Source organism: Rhamphochromis sp. 'chilingali' (genome assembly GCF_963969265.1).
Source record: "Rhamphochromis sp. 'chilingali' genome assembly, chromosome: 17".
Lineage (NCBI taxonomy): Eukaryota > Metazoa > Chordata > Actinopteri > Cichliformes > Cichlidae > Rhamphochromis > Rhamphochromis sp. 'chilingali'.
This window is the reverse complement of record NC_137944.1, coordinates 28,312,958-28,339,957: the sequence shown is the minus strand read 5'-3', so window position 1 is coordinate 28,339,957 and position 27,000 is coordinate 28,312,958. Positions and strand designations below refer to the sequence as shown.

Here is a 27,000-nt window from a genome sequence, read left to right as displayed (position 1 = left end):
AAAATCCTTGCTGAAAGAGATAAAAGTAAATGAAAAAGCTTATTCTTGGCTGTGATTTCTAAGCAAAAAAAAAAAGGTGCTGTAATAACTAAGGAGTGTCACGTATAGATCTGAACATACAGGTGGTGTGTTCTGATTTTTATTCGGTCCGACTGTTGTTTAAGAAAGACAATTTCTCACCATAACACTGACAACGTATCTTTTCAGTTCATAGATGTGGATGTTCACGAGCATATTTTGTGCTTTGCTCTCACTGTAGCAGCAGCGGGCAGGTGTCCAGAGGAGAAAGCAGACTCTTTGCATTATTGATTATCGGACATATGTTCCCTTCTTCAGAGCAACCATACATCTAAGGAATTGTCAATTACAGTATGAGTTGAACAACTTCTTTACTGTGTAGAAAAACACATTCACAAATGACTGCAAAGTAAAATAGCAAAATGTGAATAACCTACTATTCTCTGTTGAGTCATAAAAAGTTCTTTTTCAAGTCTATATATAATACATAAGAACAAACAAGGTGTTTTACAAATATTTTAATGTCCATAATAACTTGCATAATTTCACAACGTTTGTCTTTTTTTCAATTGATTCCAATTTCTTTACTGTCATCAATCAGCAGAGAAAAATGTCTGTTGTTTCCCAGGTCGATGCCTGTCTTGGTTAGACTGGTAATTGGACCTCCTGCGGTGCTCACTCTGTCCATGCCTGCCGAGAGGGGGTGAAGCTGAGGGATGCCTCTGTTCTGGATCACCGAGATCTCGTTGTTCTTCATGGCCAAGCTGTTGGTGATAGCTGTCGCGTAACGGTTCCAGAATCCTGGGTCTACATTCATGGCTCGAGCTGCCAGGTCCTTCTGAAACATCTCTCCAAACTTCACTGCCTCTCCACCCAGCAAAGCCATGGGGTTGTCCACAGAAAGCCGCCGGCCTCTCCTTGCCGGTGCATTGTTCCACATGTGAGTTCCCATATGAACCTGAAAATGGCATTTAAAGTGTTATGTGGTAATCTTTTTCAAAATACAAACATAGTTATATATCACCTATAGGACAGCTGACAGTTTATTCATGTTAGATCTTTTGATTTTTTTCAAACACACCCTGATGGTTCAAATACATTTATTTAAACGTCATTTTTAGGCTCTGACAAAATAAAAGTTTGAACAGCAAGTTTTTATTGTTTGATCCAGAATCGATTTGTTGATTAATAATTAATCAGAAACCTTTCTGATTATTCAATACTGTAAAATATTTGTTTGTTTTTGGACAAAAACAAACATTATGAAGGTGCAATCTGGGGTTCTAAGGAATTCTAATGGGAATTACTTTTGATACTTCTTAACATTTAAGAAGTAAAAGTAATAATCAGTTATGATTTTTAAGATCCAAGTGGTGAATAGCAGAGATTTTGTCAGTGTTAGTATGATGTTGCACTAAATGATGAACAAAGTTTTAATCCTACAGAAACCTGTATAGTCTAAGCAGTCTTTTATTTTGAAAGGTGCATGATTTAAGCTTCCATCGATATGCTTCCTAATTCGCGTTAATGGATTCTTATAAGCAAAGATACCATGTAGAGAAGAATATGTATGCTTGGTAAATGTTCTGTTTTCGTTTAGTTCATCTGTCTCTGTTTTTCAATATGGACTGTTTTACTTTTAGACACATTTGAACAAGAGATCCTCTGAATGCTTTGTTTCTCTAAAACTGAAACCAGGTTCTTGGTCTAAAGGATTCCCGTCTTGCAGGAAGTCTTGTCTTATCCAATATTCACCACAGTAAAATGAGTCCTGGTTCACCTACTGTGCACTTTTTAAAACTTAATAGCAATAGGGAACAGTTTTCCTTGATAAGGTCCTAACACAACACAACACAACACACCAGAAAAAACATCAGTTTTTATCTACCTTCAGATTGCCTTTTGTGGTGAAAGCTCTACCACAGATCGAGCAGATAAACGGTTTCTCTCCGGTGTGAGTCCGCTCGTGGATCTGCAGGGCGCTGGCTGAGGAGAAGTTCTTCCCACAGACATTGCAGTTGTGCTGCTTTGGGGTTCGCCGAGGAGGCGCAGGGCCTAGCAGGGAGGTCATACCTGGGCTACCAACTGACGGATACGCTGGGGTGATGTGGATGCTAAACGGAGGATGGTGCCCTTCCATCGGGGTGCTCAGTTGACTGTGACCATTCACCTCAGTTTTTATCAAGCCCGATGAAGTGCTGGTAATCAGGCTTGGAATACCTGCAGTATAAAGTTATCTTTACAAAACTAAACTGTTTTTTAAGGTTATTATAATAAACATTTACATGGCATTTTTAGCTTACCTCTCTCTCTGCTCAGCTGGAATGACATACTGTAAGGCATCTCCTCTTTCACACATAGTTTGCCGGGCTGTGTTCCTCTCGGCTCTTGGGCAGCTGCTGGTGCAGAGGCAGGAGACTCAAATTGCTCTCTCTTCACTGAGGCTGCCAAAGGCTCCTGGGATTCTGGCCTGCTGTTGTCAACTGCCGGTGATTTGATCGTCATGCTTTCTGAGTTGCTTTGAAAGGGAGACGCTGATACACAAGGCGAACAGGAGGACTCGGACACATGTGGGCTGTTTTCACTACAGTTCTCCACCCTTTTCTCTGATAAAGCGCCTTCAATATTGAGCTGGCTGCTGTCTTTAAAACCATTAATTAGGGGTTTTGTACCAAATGACTGGTTTAGGCTTACAGCAGAGTCAATCATTCTCATTTGTCTCTCCAGAGCTGCTATACTTGACACAATGGCTAAAGACTTGGGGGGAGAATTACAATCAGAGATTAAGGGTTTAGATGTATATGCGCCTTCCTCCATATTTTCCACTTCCTCTTCACCATCCTCATTATCCTCTTCCATTGAAATATCATCAATGAGGTCATTGCCATTGCTGCTCAGGCTGTCAAAGTTGTTCTCATTGAAAGACACGTTGCTGTCCACCTCCTGCAGCCCGTCCACCGCGGCTGACTCTGAAATCTGACCAACCATGTGCATGCGGATATGCTGCTGAAGAACAACAGCATTGGTGAACTTCTTCTGACAAATGGGACACGAGTGTTGCACCTGCACTGGGAGAGTTTCTCGGTGAACGCCAATGTGAGTCTTCAGGTTTCCTTTGGTGGTGAAAGCCCTGCCGCACACTTTGCATTTAAAGGGTCTTTCGCCTGTGTGGATGCGATAGTGCATCTTGAGCGCGCTCTGACAGCTGAGGACACGGTGACAGAGGACACACTGGTTGGGATCTGTAATCTTTTTGTCAATATTCTCCACCAGCTGCTGAAGCTTTGAGGTCTCAGATGTTTGCATAGAATCCAGGAGGCCACACGATGGGAGTCTTATTTCGTCTGAGTTTAATGAGAGAGAAGGAGAGTTGGAGGCAGGAGATGCTGAGGCGATGGGTTCAGGTGTGGTGGTCACAGATGGGATGGTGGTGCTGGTTGTTTCAGAGGCAAGGTTGGGTCTCAGATTACTGGTGCAGCTCTGGGGCAGGTGCACCCCCTCTGTTTTCAGCACACTGGAGGCTTCTAAAACGGGAGAGAAACGAGCCTCGCTGCCTCTGTGGTTAGGTGACACAGATACACATTCACCAGGAGCTGGCTCATAGGAAGATTTAACAGATGGTGTTACACTTACAGGGTCATTTGAGCCGCCGATACTAGTAATAGTGGAGGAAAGCGGAAGACCCAGAGTGGCTGGCAGAGTTGCTACAACCGGCTTGCTATCCAGCCAGGAGGAGACAGGTTTTTCTGGAGGGATGGACATTCCATAGGGAATCCCAGAACTTGTTGGCACATTATCCAGATATTCTGGCACTGGGAAGGGGTTCATCTGAATATGAGGATACTTCTCTTTGTGCCGTTGAAAGTGCACCTTTAAGTTCCCCTTTGTAGAAAATCGGTTGCCGCAGATGTTGCATTTGAAGGGCCGCTCTCCTGTATGGGAGCGCAGGTGGATCTGCAGAGCACTGTCGCTGCCAAACACTTTGGCACAGAACCTGCATTTATGCTTGAAGAAGGGCTCCTCTGGGCTGGGCTTCGTTTCGAACAAGGACACATTAGGCAGTTTCGCTTTCCTGTGCTTCATCAAGGCTGCGAGAGGGTCAAGTGCATTAGCTGTGGCGGCAATGCTAGCCAGGGGATTGGGAAAAATGACGCTGCTGGGGGGGCTCTGAGGTAGAAATGGCAGGCTAGAAGAAGAGCTGAGTAGACTGCTCTGTGCCAGCGAAATGGGGCTGGAGGAGCTCAGTGTCTGAGTACTGCTAACACTGCTGGTGTGTGAGCCTGTGTAAGGAGGCAGCAACGTGGAGATGCTGCTGCTGCTGCAGCTGGAGAGAGATGGGGTCGTGTTTTCTGAGGAGGCTGAGGTACATGTGACATCCTTAAATGTGGGCTGTCCACATATAGTTTGTGAGGGCAGGGTTTGCGACTTTTCAAGCACAGAAGACAAAGAAACAGCCGCCTGTCCGTTAATGGCGGAGGGAATCGTTCCTGACAGTGGCAGGACGGGAGGAGGGATGATGCCTTGTGAGGGGAAAGGGTTAGGAGCCAAAGACAGGGACCTGGAGACTGGGTTTAATGCTGCTTGTGTTGGTTGTCTGTTCATGACAGCTACCTGGCTGCAGATCTGCTCTATAAGCTGCAGCTGGTGGACCTGTTGTTGCTGCAGAGCTAGCAGGTGTTCCAGGATCACCGGGATAGCTGCTGAAGCTGCCTTCCCTCCTGGACCGCTGCTATTGATCCCCTGGGAAAACTGGGCAACAGCCACCCTGGTGCTGTGAAGGATCTCAAGTGTCACGTTGGTGCTCGGCATGCTGTAGCTGGCAGCTGCAGACATCTGGGAAGGAGTGGACTCAGCTGAATCCGGGGGATGGGGGCTAGGCGTTGTAGTGTATTTGTCCTGTGGGCAATGTTCAAGCTCCATAGCTTCATCCCGCTCCCTCCCTTCCTCCAAATTATCCAGACTGTCATTGTCATTCACCAGTGTTTCTCCCAGCTCAAAGCCGGCATCCGTGGACTCTGCAGCAGATGAGTCACTGGACGCTACGCTGGGAACTGGAGACGGCCCGACAGGAGATTCCTCCGGTGCAGGCATCCCCTCGCTGTCCTTCACTATCAGCACCAAGGGATCCTCAGTGCAGACTTTGTGGTGCTCTAACAGTTCGGTCCAAGTGAAGAACTGAGCACAGCATTTATCACAGATGTGTGTTTCCTCACTGTCTTCATTGGCCTTCTCTCGCTCCATGCCAGCCAAAATCCCTGAGAAGGAAAAAAAACAAGAGTAGAATGGGAAACTGATCACTGAATGTCCCGATGTTTCGTCGGTGGGACGAATTTTCTCTATATCACCTTTCACCTATGGTCCCTTCCCCCTCTCACTCGTGCGTGCACACACACACACACACACACACACACACACACACACACACACACACACACACACACACACACACACACACACACACACACACACACACACACACACACACACACAGCGGTGAGTCCATCTTTCCAATCTCGTGTTGTGCGGACAACCATTGTTTAACTCCACTGAACGTTGAAATCCACAAGACACCCTGCAGCGTCCAAAGATAACAAACATGTCAAGCTGAAACGGGACGGTTTGTCAAGGAATTATCTAAAACAAATTTAGATTAAACTGCATATGTGCCGTAAACGTTATGCACACACGTGCATTTGTATGTGAGAACAAATTATGAACCACAGGAGGAAAGGTTTGGGGCATTTTAAGGTTTATTTTTAATATAAAAAACTGCATTTAACCAAAGACCATGCTCAGCTACTTCAAAGTTTACAGCTGTGGAGTGTGTGTTCATTTTTAATGAGACGTGACTCTAAAAGACTGCTTTTAAGTGTCTGACAGAAGTTTTCAACTCACACTTAAAGTAAAATTAAAGTAAAAGTAAAGAGTGTGTGAAAACACATATTTGTCAAAATTTCTATTTGGAAAAAGTGAAGTGAATTAACCTAAACTTAAAAAAACTGTTGTAACATTTAATAATCTACACAACCTGAAACACATGTTATACCCTGATTGTTATTAAAACATCGTGTTCGCTCTCAGGGTCTGATAAATTTAATTGTCTTCTCAAATTTCTTCAGGAACACATCTGTGAATCTGCATCAGCAACACATATCTCTTTTTTATTTTTGTATTTCATGCATCTAAATACCAAAAATACAAAATACATATAAAAATAAAAATACTAAAAAATACCCTGACGTGAACAGGACGTAAGAGCGTGCCTTGTCGTCCTCGTTTCCAGACTTTTCCTGATGTATTTTCTCATATTTTAGCACAATTCTTTATTTTGAAATCTTCATTTCATTTTGCCCCGTTTCAGTAGCTGATATGTGACATTCCTTATGACAGGATTTCACACTTTATGATCACTGTTGCATCTGTTCAGGTTTTGCCCCATTAGGAAACAGACAGTAATGCCAGATGGGAAGTTTTGGGGAAATCACTACTGAATTATTGCACATATATCCGGGTATTGCTACACTAATTTAAGGATAACAATTTTTAAAAACTGACTATTTAGACGGATGGATATTTTCAGGGATTAGGAACGACTGTAATTGGATTTTGTTAACTGAGTATCTTTACAAACTTCCATTCTTGTAAGCATCACACGTTAAAGACACGTTCACAGGGACTGTCAGCGTTTTTTCCTTAAGCAAACTAAATGTGAATTTTAAATAATTTTAGATTGAAAGATGTGTGTTTGTGCTAAATTTGACACGAACGTGTGTCTGTGTGGCCCCATATGTGCACATAATTCGTGTGTGTGTGCACACGCGTGTGTGTTTGTGTTTCCGACTTAAATCAATAAACTCCAATTATCACATTTCACCACCTAAAAGAATTACTCCCAGTGTGCTGGAGCTAAAAGCAGCCGGAGACGTCTGTTATATTTACAATTATACGAACACACTGAACAAATCCTCACGCAAACACACAGAACAATGTCTGCATTAAGGAGGAAATTAGTTCACTAACCTATTATAGACATGTAGCTCCAAATGTGGCACGTCAGAGATTTTATAAAAAGAATTTTTTACAGACTTTTTTTCAGTTTAAGAAGTAAGAGTGTAACCAGAGCAGAGTAGAAAAATCTATTTGAAAGTCAAACTTGTCATGGGTAAATAATCAGAGTCCTTGCCTCACAAAGTGGGTGGTCTGAGGATCACCAGGGCGATTCAGCAAACACAGGAGTGAAAACACTTCCACTGTTTTAGCACAGGATTTTGTCTGCTCTCTGTAAGATTTACTTCCAATGAAAACAAAGAAAAGATCGGATTTGATTTAAACCTTTAAATATATTTCCAAATGTAATAACACGTGATGGGAATTTATTTAAAAATGTCACCCTCACTCAATCCATAATGTCAGGAACAGTAAACAGATTTATGTTGGTTTCTTGTGTGGTTTGGCGATGAGAGGAGAGAGGGGGAAAAAAATCATGAAGCTGCAGCTGAAAAGCAAACAGATTCGCAGCCCAGCATTAATGCTTCTGTGACTCTCTGCGCGACCTCTGGGTCGCAGAGGTCAATGGTTCAGATGTACTAATTGTATTGTGATCCAGACATGGACCACTTGCCCCTCTCAGGGTGATGCTGCCAAAGGTTAAGTCAGCAGGCTCAATCAAAGCCCAGCTCATAGTGGCGGAGCCCCCTGCTTGGCTGGAGGGCGGTGGGAGGGCCCGAGTCAGGAGGGCCTCTTCCACACTCGACACCTTTTCACAGCCACGCATAAAAACAAAGTCACATATAATTCAATGAAAAATACGCAACAAAAACGGCAATGATGATAAAAATTGCGATTCCACCAGTGAAGCTGATTTTTTCATTTACAGGCCTTTTACTTTTCAGGGTTATGCAAACAATAATAAAAAACCCTCCATCAACATTAACATAATTAAAATAAGTCAAATGAATGATATTACATCAGCATTATTTGGATGAATTTATATTTACGTCCCTGGTGGAATGTAAAAGTATTTCAGCTGATTCTGCACCAAATTGAGAGGCCAAAGATTAATTTTAAAATTCTGTTAAATTTCAGTAAACATTTTGGCCTCTTCCAGCAGTTTAAAGGTTGATTTACACTTAAAATATTAATGCTGATACAATTTAATGCTCAGCTTCTTTGTTGATTAAACGGTTGAATGAGGATTTCCTGCAAGCACACCAGATTAAATCCTGACACTGAAAATATACAAGATAAGAGTTATAGTGTACTCTAACATGGGATGGTCATATGTTTTAATGATTTTGTTCTGTTTACAAATGATATGAAATGCGCTGATAATCCCTAGTCATTATTTTATTCATGGACTTCCCTAATGTTATAATTAAAAACTTTAAATCAATATACATATATATTTAAAAAAGGGTCTTGACTTACTTAAACGTCTTACTTTATTAAGAAGCTTCTTTTAAGACTATTTCTATTTGATTTATAATATGAATGTTTATCATTAAAAGTTTAATAGTTGGCAGGAGGACTTTGTCCCCCAAATTAAAAAAATACAATAAAATAAAATATGAACATAATGTGAAACAAAATATAAGATTTCCGTGCGTTTCTTGCTTCATGTGGGGGTTTTGTTTCGGCGCAGTCCTTCACAGCAGGTCCTGTTTCTTCAACATTTAAACACCAAGCAAATAAACTATTACATTGAACTTGGTTCATAAAGAAAAATGTTAAAAGATTTCAGTCTACAGTTGCTACTCCATATTGTGTCAACATCTTCTCCAGCTGTTAAATCTCGACCTGCACGAGTCAAAGTAAAGTTAAAACTAAATGAAAAAAGCTTCCTTGTGATCAAATCATGAACTTTTTCGGATTTTATCTTTAAAAAGTTTCCCTAATGAGACTTGAAAGCTAAACAGTGTGATACAGAAATAATGCTAAAATAATAGGTGTGTTTCCGCAGAAAATGGTAAGTAAAATTGTTTAAATTAATTTGCATTCTATTTTATTTTACAAATTGCCTAAAAAGTTTTTTTTGTAACAGAATAAATCATTTTGAATAAACCGTCTAAGACGACAGTTCTTCTTCACGCAGCAGCCTAAACCCCCCCTGAAAAGTCGTCCAAAGCTCCCCGGACACTTACCATTATTGCAGAGCAGTCCGGTCTGTATCGCCTCCTCATCTGACTTGAGGTGCTGCGGCTTGGCTTGCTTTCGCCGGGACATGTTGATCTGTTTGTGCGCCTCGCTGCTGCCTTTCGCCGAATCATCTACAAGCAGCGAATGGGACGCTTCGTGGAGAGCGGGTTCGGTGAAATAAGAGATCGGAGGATGGTGTTGATGCCCGAGTGCAGATTGCGCATGTCAGTGTAATTATGATGGAGGAAGGATAATGCTTTTACGACTCTAGCTGCCTTTCGATGGGTGATTGGCTGCCGTCCAGCCAACTCACGGTAGATATGGAAATGAGGGATGGTGTTTAATAATAATTAGTTCACTTCCTGTCCGGTGTGCGGCTGATTTTACGCACATCTCCGAGCAGCCAACATGGTTTAGTCCGATCTGAACTCCTGAGAGTCTTAAGCGTTTTGGAACGGTCTTGGTTTTAACTCTGTGGTCAAATGCTGCATCTTTAGATAGTCCGTTTGAGTCTAAGATTGTTTTATTTCCTTTCTCAGCTCTTGGATTGGCTTAGACATTCCACTTTGAGTTGACTCCTCGGGAGGTGGATGGCTCGATGTCCCAGCTGAATCCCTCACACACACTCGCGGCAAAAGCGTAACACTAGCAGGAGCACCCTCAGAGAAAATAGGCTGAACACCTAAAACTGCCTCAAGCCCAGAATCAACGCGACGGAAGAGGTAACTCCCTAACAGATCAGATTTCGCAGGATTGGATACGTGCGTAAAGTCAAACTTTGTGCGTAAAAATCTCACTCAGGTCGTACGTAGATCCGATCTTGCACTGGTGACTATCGGAAGTGAGATCCCTGGTTTATCCGAGCTACCGGCGCTCTCCTTGTTGCCTCCGCCTCCGGTCCATCATTAGATGCCCTTCAGCCGCCTGCGATAGGCTACTGCCAGGATACCACAGGAGGTGTTGGAGCCCTTGCTTCATTTGTTACGACCTCCCACAATTTGGCGCCATAATAGACTGAAAAATGTGTCGGAGAAGAAATCCTCCCTCGAGTGAGCATCAGGGAAGTGTATAAGATAAACCCAGATGAGCTCAGTTTGAAAATAAAACTAGGCTGAATACACCTTTTTTGTAGCTTGTATATATGTTTTACCGGTTGGTTGACATAATAGCAGCCAATACAGACCAGAGTTTAAACTTAAATCCAGCTCAGTTATCGATAAATTAAAAAATCCTTTAAAAAAGAAAGTATGCAAGAGTATGAGGTGTATAATAAAATGTGTTTGAAACCCTTCCACAGACTGTAGCTATTTCAAAGCTGGGAGAAGAATGAAGCATACTTCAGCAAAGCTGTAATCCCCTTTCACCAGACATTGTCCCCAAACTTGTAATTATGTGGTATTAAAAGATGCAGCTGGGGGACGACAGAATCAGCTGTTGATAATTGCAAGTACTACACAACAGCCTGGTATTGATCGGCATGTCTCCTATTCCCCTGCTATAGAGAGATAAGGAGGCCCCACTCTTGCTCGAATATAATTTCTTCTGACCTATCAGGTTTCTACAGACTTATGATGAATAGCCAGAGTGGCCGAGAACGCTTATCTAGAAACTCAACCCTCCTTGATTCGATATTGATTCTTTGTAACCAGCGTCAGCACACAAAATCAAACTAGCAACTACTTGACCATGATCTCTTCCAGATTCTAACTTGGCCTCCACCCGTGCAGACTCCACTCTATGCCCGAAGCACCACTTGATTTTAATCATTGTGAACATCTGTTAGACAAACAAATGTATCAGTTTATATTGTTTAATATGAGGAGGAAAGGTAATCCAGCTGAGCCACTTAAATAAATTATATTCATTAATAAATAAGTGCTGAAAGTAAGCAATTACACTAAAAATACACAAATCACTTAATTAATAATGAAACAAAAAAGGCACTTGGGAGTTATTCATGATGCTATTTTGGCAACCTATGCTGCTAAAACTGCTTCGCTTTTTTTCAGCAGGGCAGAAGAAGTCTCCAGTTAATTTTGGGGCAGCAGTAAGTGGAGTTGTGGTGTTAGATTGCAATACAAACACTGGCTTAATTTAAGAAACAAAGAGGTCCTGAATCCTGGATGAAGCTATTACATAGGATTTCAGTAGAATTTTTGTTTTCAGTGGTTTTGTTGGAAAAACAACTGACCAGTAGTATTCCAGGCTATTTAATGAAGAGAAGTCTAAAAATAACTTTTAAAGCTGTAAATACTGCAAAAATACAGCAATAGCATATAAGGATGGGTAAAGAAGAAAACAACATAAAGTACCTTTGTTTTGGTTTGGACCACAGCATCAGTGAGTACCTTTTAAACATGACTTTAAAGGCCATATCACATGATTCACAACACTTTTAAGCCACTATTGATTCATGTGGATGAAGGCATTGTTGTTCTGGAAGAGAACACAGTTAAAAGTGATCTTTCAGAACAAGTATGTATTCATGTGCGCTCAACCTTAATTTCCTCCTGCAACCTTTTTTTCCACCAATCCAGTACCAGTGCCAAATCTAGAACCAGCTGTTTGCATTTCCAGTAAAAAAAAAAGACCTGCGCTGGTGCCAAAAAGCTGGCACAAGTACTGCACCACAAAATTGCTGGGCCCAGATTTGGACCCACTGAAGTAAGTAACTAAGGGAGGGGTTATGGCAAGAAACTCACAGATGATTTGCAGATTTTGTCCACTATAATTTTCATCACATGGATTTATGAACATGACGTTTTGCCACTTAATTCAATGTTATACTCAGTTCTTAAACCTGCAGAAATGTGGGCTGGTATAACCAGGCATCAGCATCACATCTGTAGAAACCAGGCATCATGGCACAAAGGACCCAAACCATTACCACCGGATGCCTCGCTGTCAGGGCCAGTGACTCATGGTTTTCTTTTTTTGTGTCATGCTTCCTTGTGTTACATAATGTTCATTTTGTTGTACAAATCAAACCGTACCCGCCTATAATTATATGCCAAAATATCTGATATAAAGGAGGAAGAGGATTAAATTTCCAAACATGGGCTGTTATAGTCAGTAATAATCATTCTAGCCTGATATCCACTAACAACTGAAAAAACACAGGAAATGTGATATCAGTGGCTATGGCATGAATAACATAGAAGGTATTTCTTTTCTTTCAGGAGCCTGGAAATGATAAATACCAACAAATCAACAAGCACATCTCCTAAAAACAACATCACATTTAATACAGATTACATTCATTCATGTTTTGTCCACTACACAAGAACTTGGAAAAGATATCAATTAATATAACAAAGTGTTTGCGTGTCTGAAAATAGGCCAAATACACTATTATGTTTGAATTAATATAAAATGAAAGTTAAAATCTGTCATTTGTAATGTTTAAGTTCTTTGCACATTTGCGTATCAGTCATTTGTGAGCAAGAAATTGACAGTGAGGTTGACGTACTCGCCAAGATTACAATTTGATGCTTCAGAATTGAGAAGCTTCTCTGCAGCCACATTTTCTGTATGAAAATTACAGTAGGCAGCGATTTACTAGCAACTAAAAGGAGGAGCAGATACACCAGCGGCTCATCAGCCGGTGCCAACTGAGGAATGCGAAGGCTGCTGTACAGAGCATGAGGCCACAGATGGAGATATGACAAGCTAATGGCCCCTGAAGACCGTGATCAGCCACGAGAAAAATGCAAAACTTTCCAGAGATATATCAGGCTGAAAGACACGGCAAGACTTTGAAACTATCTATTCATACTGAGGTATTTACTGACTAACAGGAAAAGCCTCGCAGAGAATCTGCAGGGAATAATAAAAATGTTTATGCACAGATTTTTACCTAAAGAGCTTCAATGTGTTCACTGAAACTTGACTGGCCTACGTGGTGGTGATTGTGGAGCCAAAAACTGGTTAAACTCACTAAAATGTTTTTAAAATGTTATTTTTAATGATCCTAATATGAGCAGAAGATTTACAGTGAGCTTTAAAGTGAAGTTGATAGACTGTTAGATCGTCTTAAAATAATTTAATACATGCTTAGGAGGACATTGGTGTTAAATTCTTCAAATATTCTTTTAAAAGCTCTTTTAGCTAAGCCTGATTTCCTAAGAAGTTCATTGATAATGGACAAATCTACAGATCAAATTACATTCTGTGCTAATAAGGAAAGTAAGAGCCACATATGTTCTGTGGTATGATAAATATGTGAGGATGTAACCAGAGGATGCTATTGTTTGCCTTTTTTGACTTATTGTAGTGACTAAAATGACAGAGTGAGGTGATTTATTAGCTTTTTATATTTTATATAAGAACTGATATAAGACTGATATACTTTTTGTTATGCATGAAGAGGTTACTCTGACTCAGTAGAGCCGTTTTCATTGTCAGGCATTTGTATTTGCCTCCTGTCTTCTCTTACATCTGTTAGCCATGGCTCAGAGAAAAACATTAAAACGTGGTAATTACAAGGGAACGATTGTGTTAAAATAAAGCTTATGATGTTAAAAAAAAAAAAAAAAAACTTGATGCCTATAACTTTCCATTATTCTCACCATACCAATGGGACAATTCCTTTAACTATAAAAAGTTAGAGCAGAAATGGACTGAAAAAATTGTGGTACAGTAGAAAACATCTTTTATTGTTAGAAATATCAGCTGGGTCATAAACTACCTCACTGGGTTACTTGAAGGTTAAACATTTCACAGCTGCCCAGCAAATACAGTGGAAAAACTGGACTGTACAGTTTCTGGAGAAATTGCTGTTGCATTGTTGCTACGCACAGAGATCGTTGCTTTGTCTCCTGTAGGTTGAGGTTAAAGTTTGGTAGGGTGTATGTACCCAATAAAATGGCACATACACCCTACCTAAAATGGCTAAAATGGTGTACCTAAAACGTGGCCAGGTACACAAGTGTGCCTAATAAAGTGGCCACGCACAGGTGTACCCAATTAAGTGGCTGACTCCGTTTTTACGCACACGGTGTACCTAATAAAGTGACCACAGGTGTAACTAATAAAGGGGACAGCCATTTAATTAGGCACATAAGTGTACCAAATAAAGCGGTCACAGATGTGCCTAATTAAGTGGCCAGCCACCTTTTCAGGCACACAGGTGTACGTAGTAAAACGGTCAGCATCTTTACAGAGCTCCAGGATGTTACAGCATCGATACCTGACCCACAAAATCACAAACAGCCAGGGACACTAACAGAAAAATAAATAGTAGCTTTATGTGGTAGGACTCGACTTAAGCGGTCAAAGAAGTGCAGGAGACTGATGCTGTCCAGTGTAGCAAGTGATTTATTCACCATTCTGTGGCCCAACAATATTTACAAAGAAACAAATAAGAAACTCAACTCTATAATTAACTCAATTCAAATAAACATAACTGAACTTAAATCAACGGAAATTAAGGTCAAACTGCACACAGCTACACTGACCTGAACCTTTCTTCTGAAACACCTGAGTTCGTCTGCTTAAATAGTCCCCTTAATCAAACACTTTCTCCTCTGGACTATTCCATTCAGTAGGTAGGTGAGATGAACATGATTATATTCATCCTCTACTTTCTCCTCTTGACTGGCAACATAAACTCTGGTGTAATCAATACATATCACAACATTAAATCTATTTCTTTATAAACCCTTTAAAATCAACTTTATTAAATTATAAGAATTCTTCCCCTCCTGCACTTGGTCCCTTCCTGTGACCTCAGATGAACCCAGAAGGTATAAAGCAGGAAGTAGAACTACATTTCCTCCTTTTGCTTCTGGAAGACAGGTAGGTAAAGGTAAGTTCAAACAATACAAATTAACAGTTGAAAGAAATAACTTGTTAACTTAACAAACTTGTATGAATTGATTTAAACCAAGATGTTATATTATATAATCTGTAAAAGTGCAGAACATAAACAAACCCGGGATAGTAGATGTTTGCCTATTGCAGATTACATGTGAAATATGGTTAAATCAAAACAAGAATGTTAACTAAGAATGTAGACAAATGGTCTTCTCACCCACTTTGTCACACTTTAAATCAGTTCCTGTGTGAAAATGAAGGTTTAGTTTAAAAATTCTGAAATTTTACATCATATTGGTCTTTGATTAAAAAAAAAACAACTTTTATTTTGAAATTTGACACACACACACGTAGTCCTTGTCAGGATCTACGACTGTTGTCTGTTGTCCTTCTGTGTTTGTTTGTGAATGACAGTATTTTCAGTGTATTTTGGAACAAGCAGCATTGTGCTGCAAGTAGTTAACGTATGACATCATGAAAATGTTTGTCCAAGCGGCTTATTTTACTCAATCATTGTCAGTTTTACAGCCTTCTTGCTGACAAAGTCATCGCAAATGGCTCGCCATAGCACACTGAAGTAAGGTGGTTCAGCTCAGGAGGCATGCCAGAGAGTTTCTTTGATTTATGACTGTAGTGTTTCTTCACAGTGACAGCGCACTGACTCAGTGTGGAAATATTGTTCTTTACTTTTAAGGTTTTTGTTTTGTAAATGACAGATTTGTTAAATGTTAAAGTTTTCAGATCACACTTGCACGTCTTTAAACTAAAAGAAGGGGAAAATTGGAGGTGTTTTGTAGGTAATTATGCAATGTTTTTACCCACGAGCGAGAATGAGTTTTAAAAGTATATTTTGGGAATGTAGTCAAGCTCATTAATAGGGCGGGATTTCTAAATTACCCACATTATCTAAGAGGTGCAATGTTGAAAGCCACAGGCAGCAGCCGCAGTTTGTAACTCATGAGTGTGTGGAGCCAGCTGCTTCCTTTGATTTACTTTTCATTGAAACCAACAGGATCATAACAATTTTTCTAGTTGAAAATATCTCTCCTGTGAGGGGCTTCAGGGTGGCAGTCTGTTTAGCCCTCCACCACTGGCACTGTGCTCTATAATATCTCTAAAAGAATTGCACTCACTCAGGCTCTGTTTCCTCATATAATCACACAAAGGGATTTTTCTAGAAAATTATCGTAAATCACAGGCTGGATCAATACAGCAAGCCCAGGCTGCACTAGCCTGATAACACAATCAATAGGGGTATTTGGATTTTAATTAATACATGACGGCACCTCAGCCCTGAAACAGTGAAATATGACCCCAAACCCTTTTGAAATACACCCTTCAGAGCGTCACATACAACCCTGATATCTGCTACAACTCATCAGTTGTCGATGTGATCTGGTACCTGAGGAGCTGAAGGAACAGAGGGCTGCGGGAAAGAGGGGATGGGGGTGAAAATACAAGTGGACACACAGGATTTGAAAAAGAAGCATGTAAAACAAAAGAAGTCAAGATAGTAGAGACAGGATTCAGGCCAAGTGATTCTTTTAAATGCTAACCATAGCATGACAGTAGATAAATAGGGTAATATGAAGGTAATTACATTACTAATGGCATTTCCCATAGGTTTGCATAGTGTTAGTCTTGTATAGTCTTTGTATAGTCTGACATTTTTGTCTTTTAGACAAAATCTGTGAAATAGCAGGTACAATGTTCATCACGTTTGCCATCTTAGTATATCTTTAACTAGGTGCCAGACCAGGGGAGGCAACCTTTCTGATGGCGAGTGCCATTTAAAATTTTCTCAGAAGTCAGTGTGCCATATTATGTGCCATATTAGCAATAAATTTAATAATGCTCTATATGAACAATTACACAATATATAGAACCACTTTATAGAATCATATTTGTTTGCAGATGTTGGCAGCTATCAGTGAATAGTTATCAGCTATTTTGAAACAAAAAAAAAAGACCAGCTGTCAGCTACTTAGAAACAGATCCTGGTGTTATTTGTCTCTCAGAAACAGTTCATAACTTCCCTTCAACTCATTCCTGTCACCTAAAAGGTAAACCTGTTTCTCCATCACCTGTTCAGCTCTGATGATTCAGTAAGGACATCTCCTGGTTTCATCTTCATGTTTCCCTCTCACCAGATAACCAAACCATATCATGACCAGCAGCTTTTTTGCAGCTGTGGCTCCAGCAAACATCAGCTGATACTAGAAATTAATATTAAATAAATTCTAACAACAGCTGATCAAGCTTAAACGTGCTGCTGTTGTTTAGCACAACATCCGGCGGTTTCTTCTTTCTGGTGCAAAGTGGGCGATAAACAAACGAGAGAGAAAAGCCGATCAGCTGATCATTGATCAGTTTCATGATTGAAGTAGCAACAGGAGAGAGAGGTGAGAGAATGAGAGGAGAAGAGGCAGCTGTGCAGCGTAACGACAGAATAACTTCAGCTTTGTTTCTTTTTCCATCCTAGACAAACTGCGTCCCCTCTCAGCTCAACACGAAACGCATGATATTTTCTCTGAATGCGGGACGACTCCGTCTTTTTACGGGACGGTTGGCAACTCTACTAACTAACCTTATGAATAAAATAAAGTTCACTATCAGTAACATCAAAGCACCCAACCAGCTGTATAGAAACTCCATCATGCTAGCTAGCACACAGTACGAGTTATTGTAACCAGTGTTGGTCAAGTTACTTGAAAAAAGTAATCAGTAACTAATTACTGATTACTCCCCCAAAAAAGTAATCCCGTTACTTTACTGATTACTTATTTTCAAAAGTAATTAATTACTTAGTTACTTAGTTACTTAGTTACTTTTTAAAAACACGATTTACAACCTGAAGAGGTGATAAAGTGATAGATCTTTCAGCCCAATTCTACTTTTTCTACATAATCCATCATACAAAATGTAATCAAATGGAAAAGTCTCTTTTTTTAACTTGTTTTATCAGTTTTAATCTTTTAACTTTATGCATCAAGCAAAACATTTAATTATATGCAACATTCTCTGACTTGAATAAATTAGTTTAACATTTAAACCTATTTTCTACACATTCCAGCACATAAAATAAAATATTTTTTGTGTTTTCACTCACTCTTTCAAACAGATGCAAGTAAAACACAGCAGAAAATAAATAAAGTCAAAGACTCAGCGGTCCTTTTGCTCTATTTTCACCTGTAAAGCAGGAGCAGGGTAGGCGGAGGGTTACCCTGGTGCAGGTGTGCTGCGGTCAGTTGAAGAATCCGCGCGAGTGTCTCTGTGAGTTTCCCATCACGTTGTAGCTACTCGGTGCTTGCTCGGAAGTTTAGGGTTTTTTTTCCGCTGTAAAAAGAAGTTTTCTTCCCACGCACGATGGACGCTAATGTTTTTGTCACTTTTTATGGAATCAAACTCAAAGTAAGGTCAGTACTTCCACACTTTAAACGCTGCACGCTCATACTCTCTCCCGCACTCGATATATTATCCATTGTTGATCTGCACACAGCTGCTGTCACCAACGTCGCACTTGCTTACGTCACTGTCATGAGACATTCTCGCAAAAAAAATCACGGTTTTAGTAACGCAGCGTTCCTACGGGAAAGTAACGGTAATCTAATTACTGATTTTGCAATAGTAATCCCTTACTTTACTCGTTACTTGAAAAAAGTAATCAGATTACAGTAACGCGTTACAAGTAACGCGTTACTGCCCATCTCTGATTGTAACTGACTGTAAAAAGTCAGCACAACGAAAATAAACTCCACCTAAACTTGGTTTATATCTGACCCAGATAGACTGCAGGTCATAACTTCTTACCTGAAGTTCAGTTAGCCTGATACTCGGACCGGTGCTGCCTCGGGGCTGTCCTCCTCCTGCCTCCCCTTCCCTCATCCACCTGCTGGCCTCCACCACTTGCTAATTTTACTGAATCTGAGGAAGCACCGCCACAGCCACCACCAAACAACTTGAGTTATTTTTACACACCGACCAGCATCTGGCTAATCCACCACCTTTCATTGTTCATACCATTACAAAAAAAAAAATAAAAAATCATCGGGCCACTGAGCAAATGCCCGGTATGCCCGATGGCCAGTCCAGCTATGGTCGTGCCATCAGTTAACCCTCCGACCCCTGTGCTAGACTAAAGGTTGAGCAGAGTATGGAGTTCATCTCTGGTAGATATTTGTTCGTAAACCAAAGTAAACATTTTTTTGACGATGATGATGAGGAATTAATTTTTACAATTGATCCCACTTTTTCCAAATGTATGAAAATATGCAATTCTTAGACCTCACCAGGAAATCGTCAGTAATGGTCGAAAGTGGATGAAACCACAGCTGCTCACATTGGAGATCTTTTGTATCATCTAACTCAACTATCTTTCACCTTTATAATCCAGAATATGGAAACGATTGTTGTACACAGAAGGAATTTGTTTCCTAGACATAAACTATATATAAAAGATGGGCTTACAGTAGCTAATTTGACATAACCCATTAGTTTTTATTTTGCATTTTGAATACTCAGCGTTAAGCTTCACCCACACTGGAAGCAACGCGGCGACAGGAGACCACATAAAGTGAATGACATTCAGCAACTTCAAGCAACTACGGATGAAAAAAACTGCAAGCGATGGGGAAGTGGGCGGGACCTGAGATAACATTTTCTCAACCTCCCATCCAACAACTAAAGTGACTGCAAATCAGAGCGAAGGATACCACTGACTGACATATGACCTGGCAGCAAATAGATTAGCGGGTTACCAAGGCAACTGGAGCCTTGAATGTCTGCGAGCAAGCAGCCGTCAGCTTCAAAGTGATGCGCAACAAGCGAATTGCGTCCAGTGTTCAACAGCATTTGGCTATATCTCCCTGTGTTGGAATACCCTCGATTCAAATAGCCATGCCTCTTACTCTGTTATCCCAATAAATTGACCCAATGACTATAAATATTAGTTTGTACCTGTAAACATGCTCGTTTTAAGCTGTAAACTTGGGAATCTATGGAAGCTGACTAAAGTTTTAAGGGGTCGCAAAAGGAAGTGCAGAAAATAAAATTCATTTCTGATTATTTTATTCCCTTATTTGTCACTGGAAATTTTTAATTTGTAAATCGTGGCACAATGTAGAGCAACTTAAAGCAGGATATCCTCCAGCCTGTGTTTCCCTGTGGCAGGCCTGATGTACCTCAATTTCTCAGTCATTCGTGAAGTTGGTTTTCTTGGTGCAAAGACAGTGACTCCAGATTGCTGAGGCCACAGTGGTTGTAGCCATCTTTTATATACAGTCTGAGTTTTTAACTTGACTAATATACAACCGATTTTTAAAAACCCAAATCATGCTTTTCCTGAAGTATGTCATTGCATAAATGAACTAAACAGAAAATAAAAGTATTAATGTCAAATTACACAAAAACTATTCTTGGCCCCCATAAACAGAAATTCTACTGAAATATATACAATCATAGATTTATTCCATTAAAATGAATGGTTTACATTGTACTCATGTAACATAATTACATGAAAAATTAACACGTACTCAAAAAACTTAAAGTAACCATTTGTGTATTTTAAATACTTTTGTGTATTTTAAAGTGAAGTCACAGTGGAGTCATTAGCAGTTAGCATGTTCTGGCGTTTATATTCACCTAATTAAACATTTGCCAATCACAAATACTGATTAAACCTAATGGTGACAAGTGAGAAGCTAGCATGCGTATTTACTTTAGATTATGACGCTCAGTTCAGAATTTTATGGCAATCGCCTCAATAGTTCTTGAGATTTTTCAGTTTTTCAGTAAAACTGAATAAAGTCAGACATTCATGTTCCTCTGGGGTCCTCCATGAACGTCTGTGCAAAAGCTTTTTTCAATCCATCCAGTAAATGCTGAGAAATAGTCTTATGGAATGACTAGCCAACACCACCATCTCTAACTGCTAGTTCTGCTTTAAAACAAGAGGCCCGATGACTCCACACGGTCACGTCCCTTAAGAGAAACCAGCAATCGTCAAAGCTGAGATGGAGACTCAGACCCAGACAGTCTCCCCTGCAATAGCCAAAACCTTCACTCAGCAGTTATTGTGGTTGAATGGGATCTGGTTCTTCATCCCAAAACACAAAGCAAACGGAGAATAGACCAAAAAGAAATCAAAAGCGAACAAAGAGGGATTGAACGGAGAGCGCAGAGTGACAGACAGCACCAAGGCAGGGCTGTTAGGTTATGTAGACTGAGGGCTGAGTGTCGGGGAAATTTCTGATCGCTTTAATTCACTACACCTAACTTGGCTCGGCTCTTTCCCCCCTTTCTGCTTTTATCTAACACTGTGTTTCTGTATTGATTTTTTTTCTTTATCTTCAAGGCTGGATAAGAGGACACAGAAGTGCGGGAGTGAGAGTGAATGGAGAACTTTCCTGAAGATTGCTGCTATTCTCCGGCTTATTGCCTCCTGTCCTTCATGGTTTCACATGACGTCCCGGGTGTCAGGATCGCCTTCAAGCTGGAAATGAGGAAAGTGATGATACCAGTGGGCTGGGATCAGAAAAGAGGAAATTGGCTAAGGTAGAAAAAAAATGACAAAATAAAGTTAAAGTGCAGAATGACATAAAATAGGTGTAAATATTTGTAAACTTTTGCTGTATGAGGAAACTCAAAGGGTGCACCCATTTAGAGGAGGATGAGAGAAACAGGGACACAGAATAAAACATCCCCTCAGCTGCTGTTTTCTTACACATAAAAGCTTCATAATTATGTGTTTGGGGCTTTGTTGACATGAAAACCTACATGAAAAGCACCTAACGGCAAAAAAGCTGCAGATTTCAGGAAAAAAAGGAAATCATTCCTTCTTAAAACTTGCATGCAGATTAGAACAAAGGAGGCAATAAAACAGAAGCTAATTACAACCTTCATGCACATAAAATCTAAGGCAGGTAAAAGGAAGACTCAGAGTACAATATGCCTTTCCTTTCCTTGTGTGTTTCCTTAAACACACTGCCCTGTCGTAGGACAGAAAATCTTTTGTGGAATAAATAATTTCTTCGGTGAATTAAAGCTACAAGTGTTTGAATTGAAAGTGAAGAGAAAGGCAAAACCCCTGGGTAATAGATTTCTTAAAAGAAAGAAGAGGAGGACTTAAACGTACCAGCAGGATGCCCTTTTCTTATCTCTGAAACAATTAAGCAACACAGTTGTTTAGAATAAGAATAGATTGTTTCAGATTCAGGTCTTTTCCCAGCTGAGTAACAAAGCAGGCTACCTACAGCTAAGCCTTTTGTTTCACCGAGCATCAGCAGAAATAGATTTTCACATCAGCTCTCTTACAAATAATCCAGTTAGCTCTCTCTTAATCTGAAAAACAAGTAAAGCTGGCCCTGCCCTCACCCCGCTTATTATTCTCCAGCTGAGTTCGAATTTCAGCTCTTGCAGCAATGACGAGTGTGCGGACTCAAATATGGATAAAATAATGCCGAGTAAACTGTAGAAAGTCAGCGACGCCTTTTTCTTTTCACTAAAATGAGGTCAAATGCATTATCCCCTGATGATTTACATTTTTAAACTTGTCCTGGTTACAAAAGAGGCCGACAAGTTAAAGACTGTACATCTAAATTAACTTAAAAAAAACATATTCAAAAACTTTTTGAACTATTTTGCTTCCATAACGTATCTTCTTGCACTAATGGAAAGAATATGTCCAAAATACACATTCCAGTTTCAGAAGTCAGTGTACGTCTAATGAGACTATGCTTCATTTGCATATCTATACATACACTTTTATAAACTTGGCCCTATAACACAATACAAAAGATCATTCTCATAATGTAAGCAATTCCCTAAACAAGTGTCAGAGTCATCTCTGTTCGAACAGTATTGGAAAAACAATGGAATTTAATAACACACATTAACAGAAGCTTTCTTAAAATGAATTAGTCTCATATTTGGAGCCAGAAATCCTCATTTAAGTAACTCCTAACTCTCCATTTTTCTTCTTGTTTAGGATTTTACACGAGCGTTTGATATATATCACTCCAAACCTGTTTTATAGAAAGATTTAATCCTTAAAACATTACTACTGTAGGACGAATGATGACTGGAAACAAATCAAAATGGAATCAGTTCCGACCTTTTGCTTTAATGCAAAAATGAAAAATGAAGACTTTGCTTTAGTCAGTATTTACAACTGTGTTTTGACAAATATGCAAATAAGCATTAAATTAAAAACATTTGCATTCTAACAAATATGCTAATTTTCAATATGCAGCAATAAAACTTTCAGAAAACCTACAAAATTTAAACTTAGCGTCAAATATTCAGCTGAGGAGGTTTGTTGGAATTTTAACCTGTAGTGTTTCTGCTAAATGTTGTTTAAGAAAAATCCCAAAATCCCTAAAAATATATAAACGGGAAATTCTGAAAATTTTGAAGACACATTCTAATGAGCGCTTTAAAAACCTAAAAATCCCCCCAAGTACTCGTCTGTTTCCTTTTTTCCCGTAGTCTCGGCTCGGTACTTTTACCGAACAGCAACAAGTTACCCAAAGATAGATACAGATAACATACAACCATATGATTAGTTTGTAAAAGTGCGACACACTTGAGAAGTACATGATTTATCTCCGACTTCTTCATCTGCTTTAATATCAGTAACAAAACTGCATTATAAAGGAAGTATTTCAGTATTAGTATCATAACAGTTTTGACTTAAGCTCACTTTCTTAATAAAGCTTTTAATCTAACACTTCTAGACATAATGGAGTACTTTCAGATCGCCGTATCACCTCCTTTTCTGATGTTAAAGATCTAAATACTTGTTCCACTGCTAGCAGAAAAACATACTGAAGCAGTAAGAGGAGCCCTGCAGGCGACTTTCACACATTAAAGCAACATATGTGAAGATTTTCTAAGCCTCCTCCTTCAGCGTGTCTCTCAGTGGGAGGCAGACAGTGGACAGAATAATTATTAGGAAACTCAACGTAAAGCACACCAGGAGAAACTCATGACTGTCCTCATAACTTAGACCAATAAATGCTCGTAGCCACAGCCTAAATCTTGCCATGCCACATCATCATTAGAGCACAAAACTGGACAAAAAAAGAAAAAAGAAAAACAGTTTCACATGCACTATTATATCAGCGTCAGAGGACTGCGTCACTGCTCTGAACTGTAATTCCCGTATAAACTAAAATAAATCATTTGACTTCTGTGTAATCGTAAATTAAAAGGTCTGGCTTACTCGTGTCCGTGAAAAGTTGCAGATCCTTGTGAAATTTGAAGGAAAACCTCACAAAGATCCTGCAAGCAAATAAAGGTGTTGTCTCCCACCAAGTCAAACAGTAAAGCTCCTCAGCTCTCTGCACACAATGAAAAGGAGACGAGGAAAAAGAGAAAACTAAACGAAAAGGGCCCAGGCTGATTTTTATGTGAATGTTGACTAAGAATGGTCTCCATCTGTGCAAACCAACTCAAACAGTTACTTCCTGTGAGTCACAGTCTGAAGCCTGGAGCAAATCACTGATATTTATCATGCAAGATGGCACACATTCCCAGGGTTATACTTTCTGCTGCTGGTCTCACAGTAAGGCTCTGGACTGCTGAGAGAGGCTACTTTTCAATCATGTGAGGAGCTGGTTTTTAAAGTTGCAGGTAAGATTGTCTTTATTGATCAAAGGTAGACTGAACTTCTGTGACTTACTTCAGACGTTGTAGGGAACCGTTTTGGGTCTTAAGTATTGCGTAGCACCCGATTAGCAAAAAAGTTCCTGAACTCAGCTCAAGATGCTCGACCAGTAATGCTTTAGCGGCTGTTAGATGCCGTCGTATATAGAAATCAGGCAAGTTAATCAATTTTGTGGCGAGGAGCCAAAAATTGGGAAAATCCACAAATATCAACACATTGTTCACTTTTGAAGTCAAGCTTGTGCTACACCTGTTAGCAACATGCTAATGAAAGGAAGTAAGTATAAATATGAGCTATGCACACTAAAATTTCTCAATGATTTTTGGACATATCGTTTGCTGTATACTTATCATGATATTTAGCAGGTTGCACACATGGAGGAGCAGGTTTTGATGGCCATCCAATGATAACAAAACTGAACTGAAGTGATTTTTAGCTAATGTGAATCTGTACTGGATAGTCCTTCTTTGCAATTACAATAATATTATATGATATTAATATTCATTAGTATACCCCCTGCACAGATTTTGTAGACACACTGCGTAAAACAATATTTGTGCCCACTATTCACATTTTAACTATGGAAATTTAGAACCCAGTAAAAACTTTCCATGAGTCTTTTCTTATGAGAAACACAAAATGCTTCCTTTGTTTCCCAAAGTAGCACTTTATGACGTTCTTCTGCAGTTATTATCGTCCTTAATTCTACCCAAACATACTCAAGAGGTAGCACTGAGGGTACAGCAGATATAAGCAAAAGGTAGCTGCCCTCCACTGATGTGAACTTTTTAGATTCCAAGGTTATTCTTTTGTCTTAGTTCCTTTAAAACTGTCTCGGTATGAAAACCACAGTTGAGCTCAAACATAAGGTCGATGGGAAACTTGTGATTTGTTTGCATTATTTTTGGTTTCCTCTGTTAAAGCTCTGACTTGCTCTTGTTTTGTTGCATTTCGGCACGTTTCATGTAAACCGCTCCATGCTGGGATTTTTCAGAGTTGCTGTCACCCTCAGTCGTCGACCAAACTCCCCCCAACTTTAATGATGCAATAAAAGGCAGGACGTAAGTTACGGATAATTGCAAAAGTCATGCTCCGTGGGGCTGGTGTGGTTTATTTGATTAACCTATAGTGACAGGTCAGATGCTGGGAATATGTTTTTCAGGCACATGATCATGGGTCATTTATGACCTCCTGCTGAAGGATAATCAATCGCTGGACAGACAGACAGCCAGGCAGCTGACAAAGTCTGTCATTAGGGTGATGTTTGTGTTATGTCTGCTCCTGAGGCAAAGTAACGGGCAATATCAAGACGCTGCAGAGGCTCGTTGACACTTTCTGACGGGGATGGTGTTTATAGAGAAAAGGAAAGGGAGAAAGAGAGTCGAATTTTCTCACAACAGTGGTATTTAAACCCCGTAAATGCTTCTGTTTCTATACATGCCACACACCCTTTTTCCTCTCACAGCAAAACCATGTCGCAAAATGGCAGCATGTGCGTCAAACAGCCTTTTCAAAGAGAGAGGCAAGGGGAGGGGACAACAGGAGGAGTGGGGAAAGAGAAAAACAAATGTCATGCAATGCGAACAGTAAAGAGAGCCCAGTCTTTACAACAGTTTTACAGCACATCCTGGGCCGAGCTTCAGCAGCTGCCTGCAGACAAACCTTCCCTGCTCGCTGCAGCCTCTGCAGCTCTCTGCTGTCCTCCCAACAGCAACTCTTTTAGAGCTCCTAGTGGCTGTAAGCAGATGCAATTTTGCATTTCCGGTAGTCTAGACATAACCGAGGCAGAGTGGCAGCACAGCTCATTTTGTCCAATGTGCAATAAAAGTTTTACAACAAATTTAAAAAAAGAAAAAAAAGAAACAAAAAAGATTAATTACTAAGTTTATGTAAGAGAAGAATGTTGGTTAATTAAATAGTCACAGCAGGTAAAATACACAGAGTGTCTTTACACTTTAGATTACAGACTATATTTAAAGAGAACATGGTAAAAATCTATAAAAAAAATTGTAATCATTCTTTCAAAAAAATACTAAATACATTTAAAAAAATGTAAAGATAAAATCAATTTAAAAAAAAAACCTTTAAAATTCTCAATAAAAAATCCCCTTAAGTCTTTAATTTAAAATGAAAATAATTTTAAATAAGACTAGAAAAATTACTTTCTGCAAAACTAAATCAAACAAAACAACAGAACCCCTCCATCCCAAAATATCCTGTCCATCAAAATTATAAACACAAATATCCAACGATACAAAAAAAGGAAACATGCAAGTCCTCAGCAAGGTAAATGCTCATATATTGTACTGTGTGAATCCCAGTAAGTGGACCTCTATTTTGATTTTGTCACACACGTTCTGAGCAGTCAA

The 27,000-nt window shown here is 39.8% G+C and overlaps 1 protein-coding gene across 1 annotated transcript; it reads right to left on the bottom strand.

Annotated features, from left to right (window-relative positions):
* Positions 1–103: 103 nt before the first annotated feature.
* sall3b (spalt-like transcription factor 3b) lies at positions 104–10,148 on the bottom strand. The gene is made up of 4 exons (XM_080862256.1): positions 9,159–10,148; positions 2,322–5,273; positions 1,907–2,238; positions 104–976 (listed from the first exon to the last, which is right to left on the bottom strand). The coding sequence occupies exons 1-4, from the start codon at positions 9,238–9,240 to the stop codon at positions 584–586; spliced, it is 3,759 nt and encodes a 1,252-aa protein (XP_080718382.1). The 5' UTR covers positions 9,241–10,148; the 3' UTR covers positions 104–583.
* Positions 10,149–27,000: the final 16,852 nt, after the last annotated feature.

What these genes read in the sequence shown, in the direction of transcription:
- sall3b (XM_080862256.1), bottom strand. Translation starts at nt 9,240, where the DNA reads ATGTCCCGGCGAAAGCAAGCCAAGCCGCAGCACCTCAAGTCAGATGAG. An exon ending in CCAGCTGAGCAGAGAGAGAG is followed by an intron (nt 2,239 to 2,321) that starts GTAAGCTAAAAA and finishes TTTATACTGCAG; the next exon opens with GTATTCCAAGCCTGATTACC. An exon ending in CCACAAAAGGCAATCTGAAG is followed by an intron (nt 977 to 1,906) that starts GTAGATAAAAAC and finishes TGCCATTTTCAG; the next exon opens with GTTCATATGGGAACTCACAT.